This window comes from Bombina bombina, chromosome 4 (genome assembly GCF_027579735.1).
Source record: "Bombina bombina isolate aBomBom1 chromosome 4, aBomBom1.pri, whole genome shotgun sequence".
Lineage (NCBI taxonomy): Eukaryota > Metazoa > Chordata > Amphibia > Anura > Bombinatoridae > Bombina > Bombina bombina.
The window spans coordinates 473909836-473930158 of record NC_069502.1 but is presented as its reverse complement, the minus strand read 5'-3'; the positions used below and the strand labels follow the sequence as shown (position 1 = coordinate 473930158).

The window sequence follows — 20323 nt, the reverse complement described above, 5'->3', positions numbered from 1 at the left end:
GTCAGACAGCCAGGTAATACACAGGAACTCTCACAAACAGGTCTGAGACAACGCAAAGGCAAAGCATACTGAACAGAGGCCCTTTAAATAATAAGTGATGACATCACAATTCTGAGACTGCATCCTGTCTCACACAGAGGATGCACACCAGTCTGGCCATAAAAGGAAGTGCAGGAAATGAGCAGCATCCCCCACAATGCACCATAGTCAGCAAGAGAGGTGAGTAAAATGGCTGCCAGCAGCACATGGCAAACAAAACAGGGAAAAAACCCTGACAGTACCCTCCCCTCAATGACCCCTCCCCCACGGGAGAACTAAAGGCTTATTGGGAAAACGGTCATGGAAGGCACGGAGGAGGGCGCAAGCATGAACATCAGATGAGGGAACCCAAGAACGCTCCTCTGGACCGTAGCCCCTCCAGTGAACCAAATACTGTACACGGCCCCTGGACATACGAGAGTCAATAATGCTGCTGACCTCATACTCCTCATGGTTGTCAACAAAGATAGGAAGGGGATGAGGCAACACAGTGGTAAACCGATTACAAACCAATGGTTTCAAGAGGGATACATGAAAAACATTGGAGATGTGCATTGCAGGAGGAAGGTCAAGAGCGTAGGCCACAGGATTGACCCGTCGGAGTATTCGAAAAGGACCAACATAACGGGGAGCCAGTTTATTGGAAGGCACACAAAGGTTCAAGTTGCGGGAGGACAGCCAAACTCTCTCACCAACCTGGTAGGAAGGCGCGGGCAGACGCCTACGATCAGCCTGGAACTTTTGGCGCTGCATAGAACGATGAAGGCAATCCTGAATCTGCACCCACGTGGAACGGAGTTGCCGGAGATGCTCCTCCAAAGCCGGTATACCCTGAGACATGAATGAATCGGGCAACAAGGATGGTTGAAACCCATAATTCGCCATGAATGGGGATAAATTGGAGGAAGCATTAATAGCACTATTATGAGCAAACTCTGCCCAAGGTAACAGTTAAGACCAATTATTGTGGTGATCTGAAACATAGCAACGGAGGAACTGTTCCAGAGCTTGATTAGACCGTTTTGCAGTCCCATTGAATTGAGGGTGATATGCCGAGGAGAAGGAAATCTGGATCCCTATTTGAGCACAAAAGGAACGCCAAAATCTGGAGACAAACTGGCTACCCCGGTCCGACACTATCTCCTTGGGTAACCCATGTAAACGGAAGACCTCTCTGGCAAAAATTGAAGCAAGCTCCTGAGCGGTAGGCAACTTCATCAAGGGAATGCAATGTGACATTTTAGAAAAACGATCAACCACCATAAGGATAACAGTATTGCCATTGGAAATAAGGAGCTCGACAATGAAGTCCATGGAAAGATGTGTCCAAGGACCCTCACCATTAGCAATAGGTTTAAAAAGACCCACAGGAAGACGTTGAGGAGTCTTATTCTGTGCACAAACTGAGCAGGAGGCAACATACATAGCAACATCAGAATGAAGACCTGGCCACCAGAATTGTCGAGTGACAGACCAAATCATTTAGTTCTTGTCTGGGTGACCTGTGGCTTTAGGGCAGTGGTAAGTGTGCAAAAGTTTAGTTCAAAGATTCTCAGGAACAAAACACTTACCACTAGGTTTCTCAGGAGGTGCATTGATTTGTGCAGCCAGGATCTCCTCCCCCAAGGGAGAAGTCAAATTAGTACGTATGGTAGCTAAAATACGGTCAGGAGGTATAACAGGAGTAGGTACAGACTCCTCCTTTGACAGAGGTGAAAATTGTTGAGAGAGGGCATCAGCCCTAACTTTCTTACTATCAGGCAGATAGGAGACCACATAATTAAACCAAGACATAAATAGCGCCCATCTGGTCTGTCGGGGTGACAAACATTTTGCTTCAGATAGATAAATTAAATTCATGTGGTCAGTAAGAATGAGCATTGGCACGCTAGTACCCTCGAGAAGATGCCTCCATTCCTTGAGTGCCAAAATTATGGCCAGTAATTCCCTGTTGCCAATTTCATAATTGCACTCCGCTGGAGAAAATTTCTTAGAGAAGAAACCACACGGATTCAAGGTACCGTCAGGCATAGGACGTTGAGACAAGAGGGCACCTACTCCAGTCTCAGACGCATCGACCTCAAGAACGAAAGCAGGACAGGGTTAGGATGAGCCAGAACTGGAGCATTAGCAAAGGCAGTCTTAAGACTATCAAAGGCCTTAATGGCAGTAGGTGACCAATGGAGTGGATCATTCTCTTTACGGGTCATGTCTGTGATAGGTTTGACCAAGGAAAAAAAGTTTTTAATAAACTTTCTATAGTAATTGGCGAACCCCAAAAAACATTGAATAGACCGAAGACCAACTGGGCGAGGCCACTGCAGAACTGCAGATAACTTGTCAGGATCCATGGAGAACGCTGCAACTGAGATAACATAACCTAGGAAGGTTACTTGAGTCTGATGGAATTCACATTTCTCGTGTTTACAAAACAGGCCGTTCTCACGTAGTCTCTGAAGAACCCATGTAACATCAGAACGATGAGCCTCAAGTGTGGGTGAGTGTATGAGGATGTCGTCTAAGTATACCACAAAACACTGTTGCAACATATCTTGTAGGACATCATTAATAAATTCCTGGAAAACAGCAGGAACATTACATAGGCCAAAGGGCATTACAAGATACTCATAATGCCCGCTCCTGGAGTTAAACACTCTTTTCCATTCGTGGCCCTCCTTGATCCTAACGAGATTGTACTCTCCTCTCAAATCAAGTTTAGTAAAGACCGTAGCTCCCTTGAGGCGGTCAAAGAGTTCCGTAATGAGCGGAATAGGGTAAGCATTCTTAATGGTAAGACGATTAAGACCCCTATAATCGATGCATGGTCTTAACTCGCCACCATTTTTCTTCACAAAGAAGAAGCCAGCCCCTGCAGGAGAGCAGGATTTGCAGATAATCCTCCGTGACAGAGCATCGGCAACATACGCCTCCATAGCACAATTCTCTGCAACAGACAGAGGGTAAACCCAGCCTCGAGGAGGAATGGCTCCGGGTTGCAGGTCTATGGCACAATCGTAAGACCGGTAAGGAGGCAACGTACAGGCACGCACCTTGTCAAAAACGTTTAGGAACTCTTGGTACTCCTCTGGCAATTGAGATACCGAAGAAGTGCACAAGACTTTAACTGGTTTCTGAAGACAAGTGGAAATACATTGGGGGGACCACGAAAAATTTCAGACCTGCACCAGTCGAGACTGGGATTGTGATTTTGGAGCCAGGGATAACCCAGAACAACCAGAAAATGCAGAGAGTTTATCACCTGGAACTGGAGGGTTTCAAAATGGAGAGCCCCAACAGCCATGGACAACGGAGCAGTTTCGTGAGTAACGAGTGCGGGCTGAAGGGGCCTGCCATCAATGGCCTCAATAGCAAGCGGAACAGACTGAAGCAAAACAGGAATGGAGTGCTTTGATACAAAAGCACTGTCATTGAAATAGCCCGCAGCACAGGAGTCAACAAGAGCCTGGGTGACTATGGAGGAGTCCACCCAGGAAAGGACAACTATGACCAAAGGTTTCTCCTTAAGCAGTTCCGGGGACAAGGATAAACCACCCAAGGTCTGCCCCTGACAGTACCTTAGGTATGAGCGTTTCCCGGCCGTGTAGGACAAGACTTCAAACGGTGGCCCTGTAACCCACAATAGAGGCAGAGCCCCTCCCTCCTCCTAAAGGCCCTCTCTGCCGTGGAGAGATGCGTAAATCTCAACTGCATTGGCTCAGCAGTACCTGGTGACTCAGGACCAGGAGGCATGGGAGGAGAGGGAGGCATGGGTGGGAACGAACACGTAGGAGACAACGGAACAGGAGGCTCCTGCAGGCGCTCCTTGAAAGAGGGCCTCTCTCTGAGTCTGATGTCAATTAGGATAAAAAAAGACACCAATGCCTCAAGATCCTCTGGTAAATCTCTGGCAGCAACTTCGTCTTTAATCGCATCAGAGAGCCCATGAAAGAAGGCGGCAACAAGGGCTTCATTGTTCCAACCAACCTCTGTGGCAAGTGTACGGAACTCAATAGCATACTGAGCAACAGATCTTGTACCTTGCTGAATGGACATGAGTCGTTTAGCAGCAGAGGAGGAGCAAGCCGGAACATCAAATACCCTTCGAAAGAGGCCACAAATTCAGGGTAATTTGAAATCACAGGTTTATTAGTCTCCCACAAGGGATTAGCCCAGGTAAGAGCTGTGTCAGAAAGTAACGAGATGAGAAATCCCACCTTAGCTCTGTCAGAGGGAAACGGCTGAGGTAACATCTCAAAGTAAATGCCCACCTGGTTCAAAAACCCTCTGCACTGATTAGGATCGCCTCCATATCGCTGAAGTAGAGGTGCAGAACCGGACATGCTCCTGGTAGGATTAGGTGCAGCAGCGGAAACAGGAGCAGCCATAACTTGTGGGACACTTTGGCCCAAATGTGCAGTGGGAGTCAGCAGAGTTTGCAGGGCTAGTGCAAATTGATCCAAGCGGTGATCCTGTTCATCCATCCTGGAAATGATGGCAGGTAAAGGTGGATTATTAGCACCATCAGGATTCATGGCCTTTGCGTAACGTCAGGGTGCCAGGAATCAGACTGAGATAAGAAGTGCAAAAATAATCTTTATTAATAACAAAAAAATAATAAAAAGTCCACAAGTCAAATAATAAGCCAGGAGTAAAAACCAGAGCTGGTAGTCAGACGAGCCAAGTCAGTAGCCAAAGCGAATAGTCAGACGACCTGGAATCAGGAACAAGGAAAACAGCAGAGTCAGGAACAAGCCAGGGATCAGGAACCAGAAAGGACGTGAGACAGCCAGGTAATACACAGGACCTCTCACCTACAGGTCTGAAACAATGCAAAGTCAAAGCATACTGAACAGAGGCCCTTTAAATAATAAGTGATGACATCACAATTCTGAGACTGCATCCTGTCTCACACGGATGATGCACACCAGTCTGGCCATAAAAGGAAGTGCAGGAAATGAGCAGCATCCCCCACAATGCACCATAGTCAGCAAGAGAGGTGAGTAAAATGGCTGCCAGCAGCACATAGCAAACAAAACAGGGAAAAAACCCTGACAGGAGGAGAGTAGGAGATCATGAAGTGGCTGGCAAAATCTTGAGCTGAGAGAGAAGTTGTATTGGGAGGTAGGGGTGGGCGGAGAATAGGGCCCAATTAGCCATTTTCCCTCCCCGGTGTCATGTGACTAGTTATTGTTACAAGGTTTCAGGTGTGAATGGGGAGCAGGTGTGTTAAATTTGGTGTTATCGGTCTCACACTCTCTCATACTGGTCACTGAAAAAAAGAATTGTTGTGCTACATAAAGATGGCCTAGGCTATAAGAAGATTGCCAAGACCCTGAAATTGAGCTGCAGCATGGTGGGCAAGACCATACAGTGGTTTCACAGGACAGGTTCCACTCAGAACAAGCCTCGCCATGGTCAACCAAAGAAGTTGAGTGCACATGCAAAGCATCTTATCCAGAGGTTGTCTTTGGGAAATAGATGTATGAGTGCTGCCAGCATTGCTGCAGAGGTTGAAGGGGTGGGGGGTCAGCCTGTCAGTGCTCTGACCATATGCCACACACTGCATCAAATTGGTCTGCATGGCTGTCATCCCAGAAGGAAGCCTATTCTAAAGATGATGCACAAGAAAGCCCACGAACAGTTTGCTGAAGACAAACAGACTTAAGACATGGATTACTGGAACCATGTCCTGTGGTCCGATGAGACCAAGATAAACTTATTTGGTTCAGATGGTGTCAAGCATGTGTGGCAGCAACCAGGTGAGGGGAGTACAAAGACAAGTGTGTCTTGCCTACAGTCAAGCATGGTGGTGGGAGTGTCATGGTCTGGGACTGCATGAGTGCTGCCAGCAATGGGGAGCTACAGTTCATCGAGGGAACCATGAATGCCAACATGTACTGTGACATACTGAAGCAGAGCATGATCCCATCCCTTTGGAGACTGGGCCGCAGGGTAGTTTTCCAACATGATAATGACCCTAAACACACCTCCAAGATGACCATTGCCTTGCTAAAGAAGCTGAGGGTAAAGGTGATGGACTAGCCAAGCATGTCTCCAGACCTAAACCCTATTGAGCATCTGTGGGGCATCCGCAAACGGAAGGTGGGGGAGCACAAGGTCTCTAACATCCACCAGCTCCGTTATGTCATCATGGAGTAGTGAAAGAGGACTCCAGTGGCAACCTGTGGAGCTCTGGTAAACTCCATGCCCAAGAGGTTTAAGGCAGTGCTAGAAAATTATGGTAGCCACACAAAATATTGACACTTTGGGCCCAATTTGGACATTTCCACTTAGAGGTGTACTCACTTTTGTTGCCAACGGTTTAGACATTAATGGCTGTGTGTTGAGTTATTTTGAGGGGACAGCAAATTTTCACTGTTATACAGGCTGTACACTGACTACTTTACATTGTAGCAAAGTGTAATTTCTTCAGTGTTGTCACATGAAAAGCTATTATAAAATATTTACAAAAATGTGAGGGGTGTACTCACTTTTGTGAAGTAATATATATATATATATATATATATATATATATATATATATATATATATATATATATATATATATATGAAAAGAATATGAGGTAAGCACTGCCTATCATTAACATAAAAACAAAGGAGTTACAAATAATACATAAAAATATACAATAAGTACAATGGATTCAACAAAGGATATAATATATACAATGTATGATAAATAAATAAATGCAGTAAAAACCACAGTGCATCAAATAAACACATAGGTAAAAGAACTGGAGGAGCAAAAATAAATTCAAACAAATCCAGATCTTTATTATCTTCTCAAACAAGTTCCCCCTAAGGATGTGCACTTACTTGAATAACCCTCAATCAATATGAGGTAAGCAAAGATGTAATCGCCAATATATCCCACTGTCTTTATAGATAGCCACGTCACTGTGAGAACGGATCCTTCCTGACTCCTGGAATCCCAAAGGTAGAGGGAGAAACTTTCAATCTCACTTTCCTGGAGTGTGGTGAAACTGTGAGCAAGCTCCGTGTAGACCATCAGCTGTGTCAGTCTGAATTCACTCCAGTCCTTATATAGAAATATTTTGACACGCAGGCTTATAGTTATTTGAATAAAACTGGGACAGCTTGTTCCTAATAAGCTAAAGCATATATATATATATATATATATATATATATATATATATATATATATATATATACATACAGTATATATATAAGTCCATCTGAGCCCTTTACAGTTAAGCAGATTAAAACATGAAAAACCTTTATGCAATATTCATATTTAGCAAAGTGTTTAACTATGTATTTACTAGAATATATCTATAAACTCAGCGCTATGTGATAATGACCACACAGCTCCTTAAGTAAGGTGCCTTAGTTCACCTTAAATATGGGTTAATGTAAAGAGATATGAAAAGGAGCACCAATTGGCGGTGGTATTTACAATAAATTGGTTAAATATAATGGGAATAAAATGTTATATACATATACTTGAATGAACAACCTAAGATATAAAACATATGTTCTTTTTTTTTTATACAAATATTTTTTTAAGAAAAAAATTCAGTACATGGATCCATGTGTCAAACAGACATACTATACACAGTAAAATGTTAAAACAATAGAGGAATATGTGTCTCTAACGTGTCTGTGCTTTATGGAGATTGAAAAGTCCTGGAAATGGAAAACCTCCAAAGTTGGAGATAGTGTGGAAATAGTACATTGGTGGTGATAAATGAAGTGAAGTATGTCATTTATCCTTTATATGACAATCCAGTATGGGTGAGTAGAATATCCAAAAGAAAAAAGTGAAAATCAGTAGAAAAAGAAAATCAGTAAAAAAGAAAAAAAAAAAACAGTATGCTCCTTGATAGTGTTGTATATTCCATGTATACCTGTGGTGAAAGCATGTGAAGATAGTGCAATACTTTAATAGAAATATAATTTAAAAGTGAATCCAAAAAGGAGGCTTACCAGCCATTTCTGTCAACGCGTTTTGGCCCCAATGTGGGCCTTTATCAAGACTATCTTGAGATATAGATATATATTGTACCAAAATCATTAGATATATGTAGAAATGTGTATTTATTAATAAATAGAACAGATTCTGCTATGTGAAGAACATTGCAGTGTAAAATATTCATATTTTCATGAAAGGTTAGCGCACTTGAGAATATGTGATCGGGTTTGCATATGAGTAAGGTTTTTTTTCTCTAATTTTCTTCTCCATTTACTTTTAATTGGGAATACATTAAGGCAATTGCGATATTCAAGTGCTACCCGACGTGTGCAAAAAGCTTACTTCTAGCAGATTTAGTGCATGAGCGGGAGGGTTAAATACTTCTCCACTTGTAATTTGGTTCTAAATATTTTTTTTTTCTAAAACTCCTAGACCAGTAAGCTGTGACTTCCAAGATGGAGCCTTATCTGCACTCAATCCAAGCCTTCGTAGGAAGCACTGTAACATATTAGCAAATAACTTGTTTCACATAGCAACCAGATCTGCTACCATGTCTAGGGCAAGGTCAATCACGGCACAAACAGAATAATATTTGTACTTCTAAATATGCTGTTTTCATTAAAGCTGTTAAAAGTAATTGTGTTTGCCCACAGCAGTAAAATTACTGAAACAAACTACACGTAATGCATCTCTATGTCTTGGGTGCTAGATATCAGTGGTAGAGAAGGCTGTGTCATTTTTCAATCTGATTTTCCCTTTATTTTCTGTCACTTGTTAATTTACCTATTGTGTACGTTCCCACTGAGTGATTATAAATTATTGAAGTGAGAAAAATAAGGATTTTTGGATGGTTCTGCACTGTCAATAGACAGCATTGGACCCTAACTGAGGAATGTTCCTGACGGTGTCTTGGCAGTCCGGAGGGGGATGTGAGCAGTCCAATGTTTATTTTATAGAAACCAGGTTATTAACAAAGAAGGGAGAGATAGCCAAACTGTGATATTACTGCAAATCTCCCAAAGATTGATAAATTAAAACACTGAACTGGCAGAAAAATAAAATGCTTGTAAATTAGAATGCTTACTATATATTCTCTTACATTGCTGGAGAAAAAGCTTTCCCATTGCCATAATAGCTAAGCCATGATAAAGTGGATGGTTCAGCATATCACAGGATAGCTTAAAAAGACAGTCTAGACAAAAATAAACATTCATGGTTCAGATAGGGCATGCAATTTTAAACAACTTCGCAATTTACTTTTATCATCAAATTTGCTTTGTCCTTTTGGTAATCTTAGTTAAAAGCTAAAAATACGTAGACTTATATGCTAATTTCTAAGCCATTGAAGGCCACCTTTCATCGTAATGCATTTGACAGTTTTTCACAGCTAGAGGGCATTCATTCCTGTGTGCCATATAGATAATATTGTGCTCAGTCGCATGGAGTTACTTATGAGAGGTGATTGTCTAAAATGCAGTCTGTCAAAAGAACTGACATAAGGGGGCAGTCTGCAGAGGCTTAGATACAAGGTAATCACAGAGGTAAAATGTGTATTAATATAACTGTGTTTGTTATGTAAATCTGGGGAATGGGTAATAAAGAGATTATTTTTTTAAACAATAAAAATTCTGCAGTAGACTGTCCCTTTAACACATATATTTTGTGAGGAACAGGGGGGCAGATGTGCACATGTACCACAGAATTGGTTAGTCATGAGTATGCTGTATTGTAATGGACAATATTTTTCTTTGGGTATTGCAATTAATAAAAAAAAATGTATTAAGATTCTAGAAAATAGATGCACAAAATGGATGAACAAAAGCTGTATACTTTGATATGTTTGTAACAGAAAATGCATACTCTACTGATGGAGTAGAACACAATTTTTAAAGCATAAAACAGTTAAGAAGACCAACTCTTCTTAACATAGCACCACTTTAGAAGCAATGTGTGTTAAGGGCAATTGTCAGACCCTTGAATGGTGATACATGTTCTGATCACTAATGGACAGGTTCTCTAGTTAAAAATCACATCCGTCTGTGACTTGATAAATGGGGACCAGTATGCAATAAATATGAGTATTAATAATAATAACTATAAAAAGAATAAAAATAATGTTAACATTTTAATTTATAGGGAATAGGCAACTAAGGGCCAGATTACAAGTGGATCACTAAATATCACTTTCACTCCACTGTGTTATACCAGAGCACGCTAAGGTGCGCTGGTATTAAAAGTTAATAGCAATGCGAACACAAGCTCGCGTTCGCTTTGCTGGGAAGCATTGCACTCATGAAGCGCTTCCATAGGTTCCAATGGGAGGCTCGTTCTGATGGCGTCAGAGATGTTATTAGAACCTTGCACAGTGAAGGGGTAAGTAGCGCAATGATGGCAGCATGTTTTTAAATATGTATATATATGTGTATATGCTTATATACATATATATTTATGTGTTAATATGTGTATATACACATATTAAAACATAAATATATATATGTATATAAGCATATACATATATATTTACTGGGAACACACAGTTAACATAGACCGCAATGTAAAGGCACTTTTCAGTGCTGCTTTTTTTTTTTTTGTAACACCTAACTCCCACAGCTTTAGACCAGAAAAACTACATTTAAAAAAAACAAAATAACTATAATGCCCTCTATTTTGAGGGCATTTGGGACATTTTTAGAATATTAACCAGAGATCTGACTGAGCGCGTGGTAATTTAGCACTCCACTTGTAATCTGGTCCTAAATATTTTATTTTTATGTTGCGTACTCATTATGTGTTTTTTTTATATAGGTAAAGGACACAGGGAACATAATTCAACATCTGCTAAAACTCCAGGTGTGTTGAATGATCATTACTTTTTTCTCTTGTATGAATCATCCAAAAGTAAATGAATTACTACTTTATAACTGAGCTAACACCAACCAGCAATTAGGAGCTATCAATTATAGCTTTAATCTCATAGAGGACATGCATGATAAAATATTATATACACGGGCCATTTCTTGCAGTACAGCGGTCCCACCCCTTGCTCTCTCTCTATCCCCCCTCTCTTTTGCTCTCTCTCCCCTCTCTTTTGCTCTCTCTCTGCCCTCTCTTTTACTCTTTCTCTCCCCCTCTCTTTTACTCTCTCTCTCTCCCCCTCTCTTTTGCTCTTTCTCTCCCCCCTCTCTTTTGCTCTCTCTCTCCCCCATCTCTTTTTCTCTCTCACCCCCCTCTCTTTTGCTCTCTCTCCCCCCTCACTTTTGCTCTCTCTCCCCCTCTTTTGCTGTCTCTCTCCCTCTCTTTTATTCTCTCTTTTGCTCTCTCTCTTTCACCCTCTTTTGCTGTCTCGCTCCCTCTCTTTTGCTCTCTCTCTTCCCCCCTGTCATTTGCTCTCTCTCTTCCCCCCTCTTGTTTGCTCTCTCTCTCTCCTCTAGTTTGCTCTCTCTCTCCTCTCGTTTGCTCTCTCTCTCCTCTCTTTTGCTGTCTCTCTCCCTCTCTTTTGCTCTCTCCCCCTCTCTTTTGCGCTCTCTCCCCCTCTCTTTTGCGCTCTCTCACCCTCTCTTTTGCACTCTCTCCCCATCTCTTTTGTGCTCTATCCCCCTCTCTTTTGTGCTCTCTCCCCCTCCCTTTTGTGCTCTCTCCCCCTCTCTTTTGTGCTCCCTCTCCCCTCTATTTTGTGCTCTCTCTCCCCTCTCTTTTGTGCTCTCTCCCCCTCTCTTTTGTGCTCTCTCCCCCCTCTTTTATGTGCTCTCTCCTCCTCTCTTTTGTGCTCTCTCCCCCTCTCTTTTGTGCTCACTCCCCCCTCTTTTTTGCGCTCTCTCCCCCTCTCTTTTGTGCTCTCTCCCCCTCTCTTTTGTGCTCTCTCCCCTCTCTCTTTTGCGATCTCTCCCCCTCTCTTTTGCGCTCTCTCCCCCATCTCTTTTGCGCTCTCTCCACCCTCTCTTTTGCACTCCCTCCCCCTCTCTTTTGTGCTCCCTCCCCCCTCTCTTTAGCTGTCTCTCTCCCTCTCTTTATCCCCCCTCTTCTGCTCTCTCTATCCCCCCTCTTTAGAGCTCTCTGTCTCTTACGGCAGTTGGCCCCGGCATCTGGCCCTGTCCGGGTCATGCCCTGGCCCCGCCCACATTGCACCCATCTGGCCACGTCCACTCCACCACACGTCAGATGCCAGGTCAGTTGAAAGGCCAGGTGTGTTTGTCCTCACGCGCAGTCTCTACTGCGCATGACAGCTTCGGACAAACACATTTGGCCTTTTATTATATAGGATTCTATAAAAGAACAATGCAAATTATACACTAATGTTAAAGGGACATGAAACCCAAATTTTTTCTTTCATGATTTAGAAAGAGCATGTCATTTTAAACAACTTTCTAATTTACTTCTATTATCTAATTTGCTTCATTCTCTTGATATCACTTGCTGAAAAGCATATCTAGATATGCTCAGTAGCTGCTGATTGGTTGCTGCACATAGAAGCCTCGTGTGATTGGCTCACACATGTACATTGCTATTTATTCAACAAAGGATATCTAAAGAATTGAGCAAATTAGATAATAGAAGTAAATTGGAAAGTTGTTTAAAATTGCATGCCCTATCTGAATCATGAAAGTTTAATTTTGACTAGACTGCACCTTTAACACAAAGTAACATAATTTTTATTTTTTTGTAATGTTTTAATATTAATAGAAACATTAAATTATTTGTAGCATAATTACAGTATACAGTAGTAAGGTTGCCAACCCTCTCTTTCCAGGGATCTCACTTATTGGTCCAAACTTTTTTACAGTCTCCCAGGATGCCTTATTTATCTGCTCTTATAACATTTTCTAGCTTATTTTTTACTTGTAAAATCTTAATGTCAAAAATGTTGCACTCTTGTACTTCTTTTTAGTTAATAATTTTGATGGATCTGACAGATTAATTTATTTACTCCCATTATGCCTTGAAGGGACACTCAAGTCAAAATTAAACTTTCATTATTCAGATAGAGCTTGCAAATTTAAACAACCTTCCAATTTACTTCCATTAACTATGTGCATAGTCTTTTTATATTTACACTTTTTGAGTCATCAGCTCCTACTGAGCATGTGCAAGAATTCACAGAAAACATATGAATATGCATTTGTGATTGGCTGATGGCTCTCACATGATACAGTAGGAGTGGAAATAGACATAACTTTAAAATTTGTCAGTTAAAAATCTACTACTCATTTGAGAGTGCTAATGCATTGTCTTTTATCATGCATTTGTTAATTATACAAAAATACTATATTTGCTGGTCCTTTAAAAAAAAAATTTAATTCATTGATTTGAAGAAAGCTGTTGAATGCATTAAACTGGACTGTGCGACTGAAAATGATTTGTGTGAATAATTTTGTTGTGCTATACTGTATCAAATTGTAAAATAATATTTTTTTCAGTAACTACTGTATCACTTGTCGATTTCCTACTTGAAATTTATCAATTCCTTAGTCTCCCTTATTTTCTTCAAAAAAAGTTGGCAACCCTAGTCTTCTAATCTTAGTGACTGAAGTTTGCTGTCTCTGATTTTTGTTGTTGTAATTTTATATCTGTTTCTAAACTATAATATTTTTCAGGTTTTTTTTTAATTGAACCTAATGCTTACTAATATTTTTCAGTGCCCGCAGATGTCTTTTTCATCAATTCTGTATGGAAGGGGTTTTATGAGTACTTTGGGAAGCAACAGTCAGCAACTTTATCTGTTGACTGGTTCAATGCTACAAGCAGTAAAGTAAATGTTACCTTTATAGATACTCATCAAATTGAGCTTAAATTATCAGGTAAAATCAATTAATACAAACCAATGTATGTGTGGCAAGTTTATGTTGAGAGAAAGATACTTAAATTACTCATTTTCAATGCAAAGTATAATAGAACTGTTGTGATTTTTATATATTAGGAATACTATGTTAGAAAATGTAATATTTAATTAATGGGGACATATATTTAAATTACCAATATTTTAAATTGATCAACTAATTTATGATATAATAATTGTATACAAAATTTGATTTAACAAGATAAATGTAAAGAGGGTAGTTTGCAACAATATTTAAATGTCATTTATTAAGATTTACCTATCCCTACTTAAATTTATGTGCAGGATTTTATTTGTTAAGTTTTTAATCTCACAATAGATTAAACATGTTTATTTCTGATTCTGGTTGTTAGCAATCTGATGATAGCTAGAGGTATATTATTCTAAACCTGCCTGTTTTTGTGTTATTATCACATTTATTCCAATGTTTGCGAAGCTGTGTTTCAGTTATCTAAGATATGACAGTTCTTTTATCATTTTGATCTCTTAACTTTGTATTGGGTAAACATGCAATATGTAGAAGATATTTTAACAAATCTGTATTGTAACAAAAATGTTATAGCCATACCAATGGAAAAAGATAATTGTGTAACAATTATTGCTAATGAGTGCCTTGTTTCTTTGATTGCAGTCACATTGTTAAACTATTAGTACATGCTTTGTAATGTACAAGCACTTAATTGCAACCATAAAACTTCTTAAAGTAATGGAAACAGTGGTACAGGTAGCAGGTAGAATAAAATATTGATGTTGATACAGTGTAAAGCCCTTATAAATATTTTGTTTGACATCATATTATTTTTTATTTTGCAGGAATTTATAAGAAAGAAGAAGCACATTTGCTTCTGAAAGTTTTTCAGATCAAAGGAACCTCAGACACATTTAGCAACAAATTTGAGACCCATAACTGGGCAATGGATGGTTATGTAAGTATCTAATAATTGTTTATTTCATTTGTAAAATATTGTATATTTTTATATATTTTTGTTCCTGTTGTAAAACTATCCATTATATTTATTTGAAGAGCTAGGTGAAAATTAAAATGATGCATAGAAAATTTACTTCAAACTATAATATAATATCTTATAAAATGTTGTTAATAAAATAAAGAGAAAAACTGTAGATAATTCAGAAATCAATATATGGCTTTTCTATTATGAAATGTATCCTAATTTAATCAATCTAAGTATATCTATAATAAAGTTATGTATACAAAATAATATGGGCTTTATCAGTTCCAATGTAATTAGGGTTGCCACCTCAGCCATCTTTTCCTGGACACTTATGAGTTACACATGCTGCAGGGTGTGCAGGGAAGAACATGAATAGTGCTGTCCAGAGTCACTATTCATGTGCTATTTAGGTGTGCAATGCATGTTCCCCTCTGCTTACCCTGCAGCATGTGTAACTCATAAGTGTCCAGGAAAACATGGCCGAGGTGGCAACCCTAAATGTAATAGATTAAATTACACATTTACGCCACCCAGTTCCACTCATGTTACATTTTTAAATTCAAAGACAGTTTCTGAGTACAGTAAAGTTAAATTTGACTAAAGAAATTGAATATATATATATATATATATATATATATATATATATATTTATATGTATGTATTATATATATATTTTCTAAATGTTAACACATTTATTACAGTATGTTTAAACGGAACACAAATATTTTAAATATTTGTTTAGTGTTGGAATCTGTTTTAGTGCATTTATGTATAAAAACATATTCTGTAACAAAAATAAATATACTGGTTTGTTTGGCATCTGTTTTAACAAAACTTTGAGAGAAAAGTTTTATACCATCAAAAAAGTTAGTTGAATAAAAAATACCTTATTTAGCAGGAAAGTTCTGTTCATAAAATGTGTTATTGTAAAGAAAGAATATAAAGTACAGTTAAGCATAAAAATATGCAATAGAAAGACACCTTGAAGATTGTTACAAAGTTGTTGTTTTTTTCACTTATTAAACTATTTAGAAATGATGCAGATATTGTAGCATTTCTAAAACAGCTGTAAAATCAATTATATAAAGGAATAAAGGAAAAACATGGAAAGAAATTTTATATAAATTAACAAATCAAATCCATTTAAGAAAAACTACAAAACAGTTCTGTTAAATAATTTAAATGGGTCTTATGCAAACAAATAGCATAATATTTTAGATTTTGTAACTATTAAAAATATAGAAATATCTGTAGAGAAGACCTGACAGAGGGCCAGATTACAAGTAGTGCACTATTTCACTCAAGCGATATCGTGTTTATCATGACTGTTGGCACACATTGGAAGAAGTGTATATAACAAGTTTAAAATACGAATGCATGTGCACAATAGTGATTTATGTTCATCAGGTAAGCACGTCTTCAGAGTTCTGATTATAGGACCACTCAATGCAGTAGAATAAAATAACAGTAGAATAGTGCATAATAAAAAGACAATCGCCTAGATTTAGAGTTCTGCGTTAGCCGTCAAAAGCAGCGTTAAGGGGTCCTAACACTGCTTTTGGCCGCCCGCTAGTATTTAGAGTCGTGTAGGTAAAGGTCTAACGCTCACTTTCAAGCCGCAACTTTTCCATACCGCAGATGCCCTTACGCCAAATGCGTATCCTATCTTTTCAATGGGATCTTCCTAACGCCGGTATTTAGAGTCTTGGCTGAAGTGAGCAGTAGACTCTCTACCGACAAGACTCCAGCCGCAGAAAAAAGTCAGTCGTTAAGAGCTTTATGGGCTAACGCCGGTTTATAAAGCTCTTAACAACTGTGCTCTAAAGTACACTAACATCCATAAACTACCTATGTACCCCTAAACCGAGGTCCCCCCACATTGCCGCCACTATAATGTATTTTTAACCCCTAATCTGCCGACCGCACACCGCCGCCACCTACATTATCCCTATGAACCCCTAATCTGCTGCCCCTAACATCGCCGACACCTACATAATATTTATTAACCCCTAATCTGCCCCCCCAACGTCGCCGCTACCTACCTACACTTATTAACCCCTAATCTGCCGACCGGACCTCGCCGCTACTATAATAAATGTATTAACCCCTAAACCGCCGCACTCCCGCCTCGCAAACCCTATAATAAATAGTATTAACCCCTAATCTGCCCTTCCTAACATCGCCGCCACCTAACTTCAAGTATTAACCCCTAATCTGCCGACCGGACCTCGCCGCTACTCTAATAAATGTATTAACCCCTAAAGCTAAGTCTAACCCTAACACCCCCTAAGTTAAATATAATTTTATTCTAACTAAATAAATTAAATCTTATTAACTAAAGTATTCCTATTTAAAACTAAATACTTACCTGTAAAATAAACCCTATTATAGCTACAATATAACTAATAATTATATTGTAGCTATTTTAGGATTAATATTTATTTTACAGGCAACTTTGTATTTATTTTAACTAGGTACAATAGCTATTAAATAGTTATTTACTATTTAATAGCTACCTAGTTAAAATAATTACAAAATTACCTGTAAAATAAATCCTAACCTAAGTTACAATTAAACCTAACACTACACTATAATTAAATAAATTAAATACATTACCTACAATTACCTACAATTAAATAAACTAAACTAAATTACAAAAAATAAAAAAAGATTACAAGAATGTTAAGCTAATTACACCTACTCTAAGCCCCCTAATAAAATAACAAAGCCCCCCAAAATAAAAAAAATTTCCCTACCCTAATCTAAATTACGAAAGTTAACAGCTCTATTACCAGCCCTTAAAAGGACTTTTTGCGGGGCATGCCCCAAAGTAATCAGCTCTTTTGCCTGTAAAAACCCCCACAATACTACCCCCCAACATAACAACCCACCACCCACATACCCCTACTCTAACCCAAATCCCCCTTAAATAAACCTAACACTACCCCCCTGAAGATCTCCCTACCTTGAGCCGTGTTCACCCAGCCGGGCACTGATGGACCAAAAGAGGACATCCGGACCGGCAGACATCTTCATCCAAGCGGCATCTTCTATCTTCATCCATCCGACGAGGAGCGGCTCCATCTTCAAGACCTCCGGCACGGAACATCCTCCTTCCCCGATGACTACACGACGAATGAAGGTTCCTTTAAGTGACGTCATCCAAGATGGATTCTATCAGCCAATCGGAATTAAGGTAGGAAAAATCTGATTGGCTGATTGAATCAGCCAATCAGATTCAAGTTCAATCCAATTGGCTGATCCAATCAGCCAATCAGATTGAGCTTGCATTCTATTGGCTGTTACGATCAGCCAATAGAATGTGAGCTCAATCTGATTGGCTGATTGGATGGATTTTTTCTGCCCAAACTGCCCCATTGTTTCCTATGGGGGAATTGTGCACAAGCACATTTTTCCAGCTAGCCACTACCCTAAGCAACGCTGGTATTGAGAGTTGAAGTGGCGGTAAATATGCCTTTACACTCCCTTTTTGGAGCCTAACGCAGCCCTTCAGAGAACTCTAAAAACCAGCGTTGTTTAGAAGCAGCACTAGAAAAAAAAGACGCGTAGCTAACACACCCCTTTGGCCGCAAAACTCTAAATCTAGGCGAATGTTTTAACACCTACTCTAAATTTCAAATAAGCAGTAGATTTTTTTTCTGAGAAATGTATTTTTCTCCTATTTTCCAGCCCTCTGTATCATGTGACAGACATCAGCCAATCACAGATTAGTATATGTATACCCTGTGAGCTTGTGCACTTGCTCGGTAGTATCTTGTTCGCCAGATAGTGTGCATATAAAAGACTGTGCAAAATCTGATAATGGAAGTAAATTGGAAAGGGCTTAAAACGGCATTCTCTTTCTGCATCATAAAAGTTTATATTGACTTGAGTGTCCCTTTAACTGTTACGCAAGACAAATAAAAAGTGGGAAAAATACTTCAAAAATACATATAAAAGTACAGTTTCAATCATTATAACACTGTCAGATAAAAATTATTATTAAAAAAATATTGCACAAAAACGTTATACGTGCTCAAAGATATGAGGTCACAGGTGTTAGAAAAAAAAGGACTGCAAAGAATTTTAACATACATAGAGATACATACATACACATGTCTAAATATGTATATATATATATATATATATATATATATATATATATATATATATATATATATATTTCCCCACACACACACACACACTTTTCTTGCTCCATGACTTCTATGGGAGAATATGTTAACATGGTGGCAATATTCTAAATTTGACTTTTTGCGAGTTTTGGGTTAGCACTCGTGCGAAAACTTTTTACTTTGAACTTGTAATAGTAATCTGAATGAAGCATAGAACTCTGTAAGGATTCAAATAACTCATCTATTTTCCATGATTTATATTTAGTTGAGGTTATCGTATGCTTTACCTCCACACTGGTTCCAATAACGCATGTTATATTTTGACAAATTGAAAGCCGTATGTATAATCACACTGTTACATGTTTATATAATATTATAGAAGATTATATTAGAATTAATCAATTGTTCTTTATTTTCAGTTTTTTGTTAATTCTTTCATGTAAGGTGTTTACATATACAAAGATGTTGTATACTCATTTGCTTAGTTCACAATTGGTTTCGTAGTTTGAAATAATTTCAAATGGTGGCTATAGCAAAGATTGAAAGGATCTGGCTCTCCCTTCACTCTCCGCCTCGAAACTTGATAATGCTCTACAAAATCAATGGTATCTTTATAGAACGTGTAACTAATAATACTAATGCCATGACGATTAAAATATTCTCCCACAATGTCAGAAGGTTAAATTCAAACATTAAATTGAAAAAATACATTATGAAACTATAAAGCTCTTAAAGCACAAATAGTGCTCTTACAAGAAACCCATTTTACCAAGGCGCCCTTAAATATTGGGACAAAATATATCCAATTTAATATCATGCCACTATCCCTAAAAAACACGGTGTAGTGTCCATACATTTACATGCTTCCCTGAACTTTAAAGAAGGAGAGATTATTAGAGATCACAATGGATGCTACTTTATAATTTGAGGACATATTGACAACACTCCTATTGCAATTGGTAACATTTATGCACCGTATGAGACTATCTCAAGTCAGTAAACACCTCACACAATGGAAAAAACACAGGATGATAATAGGGGGAATTTCAATTTAGTACTCAATCAACAGATAGACAAATCCAGGGGGAAAGGGGGGGAAGAACAGAGAGTTACCTCACACAAGCAAATTCTAGGAGATGTTCTTCTAGACCAAGACTCAACTTAATTTCCTGTCCAAATCACTCTTTAACTAAATTTATTAAATAATAAAAAAATAGAATTAGATTGATTTTAAATGACAAACCAATGAGATCCATAAAAAATATTGCTGTCTGATATTTTACATATGCCAATAAACCCAACAGAATGTTAAGTTAAAAGATATTACCAGAGCCACTTCAATTGTGCGAATACAAAAACCCACATCAAATAGCAAACACATTCTCGGACTACTATAAAAAACTATAAAATCTATT

General features: G+C 38.7%; 1 protein-coding gene across 1 annotated transcript in view; it reads left to right on the top strand.

The window, feature by feature from the left end:
• Positions 1 to 20323, top strand: part of CSMD1 (CUB and Sushi multiple domains 1) — a 3127153-nt gene that overhangs the window by 3063326 nt on the left and 43504 nt on the right. Inside the window, 3 exon segments of the mRNA XM_053711946.1 lie at positions 10795 to 10839; positions 13623 to 13784; positions 14636 to 14748. Of these exon segments, the coding sequence (XP_053567921.1) occupies positions 10795 to 10839; positions 13623 to 13784; positions 14636 to 14748 (320 nt within the window).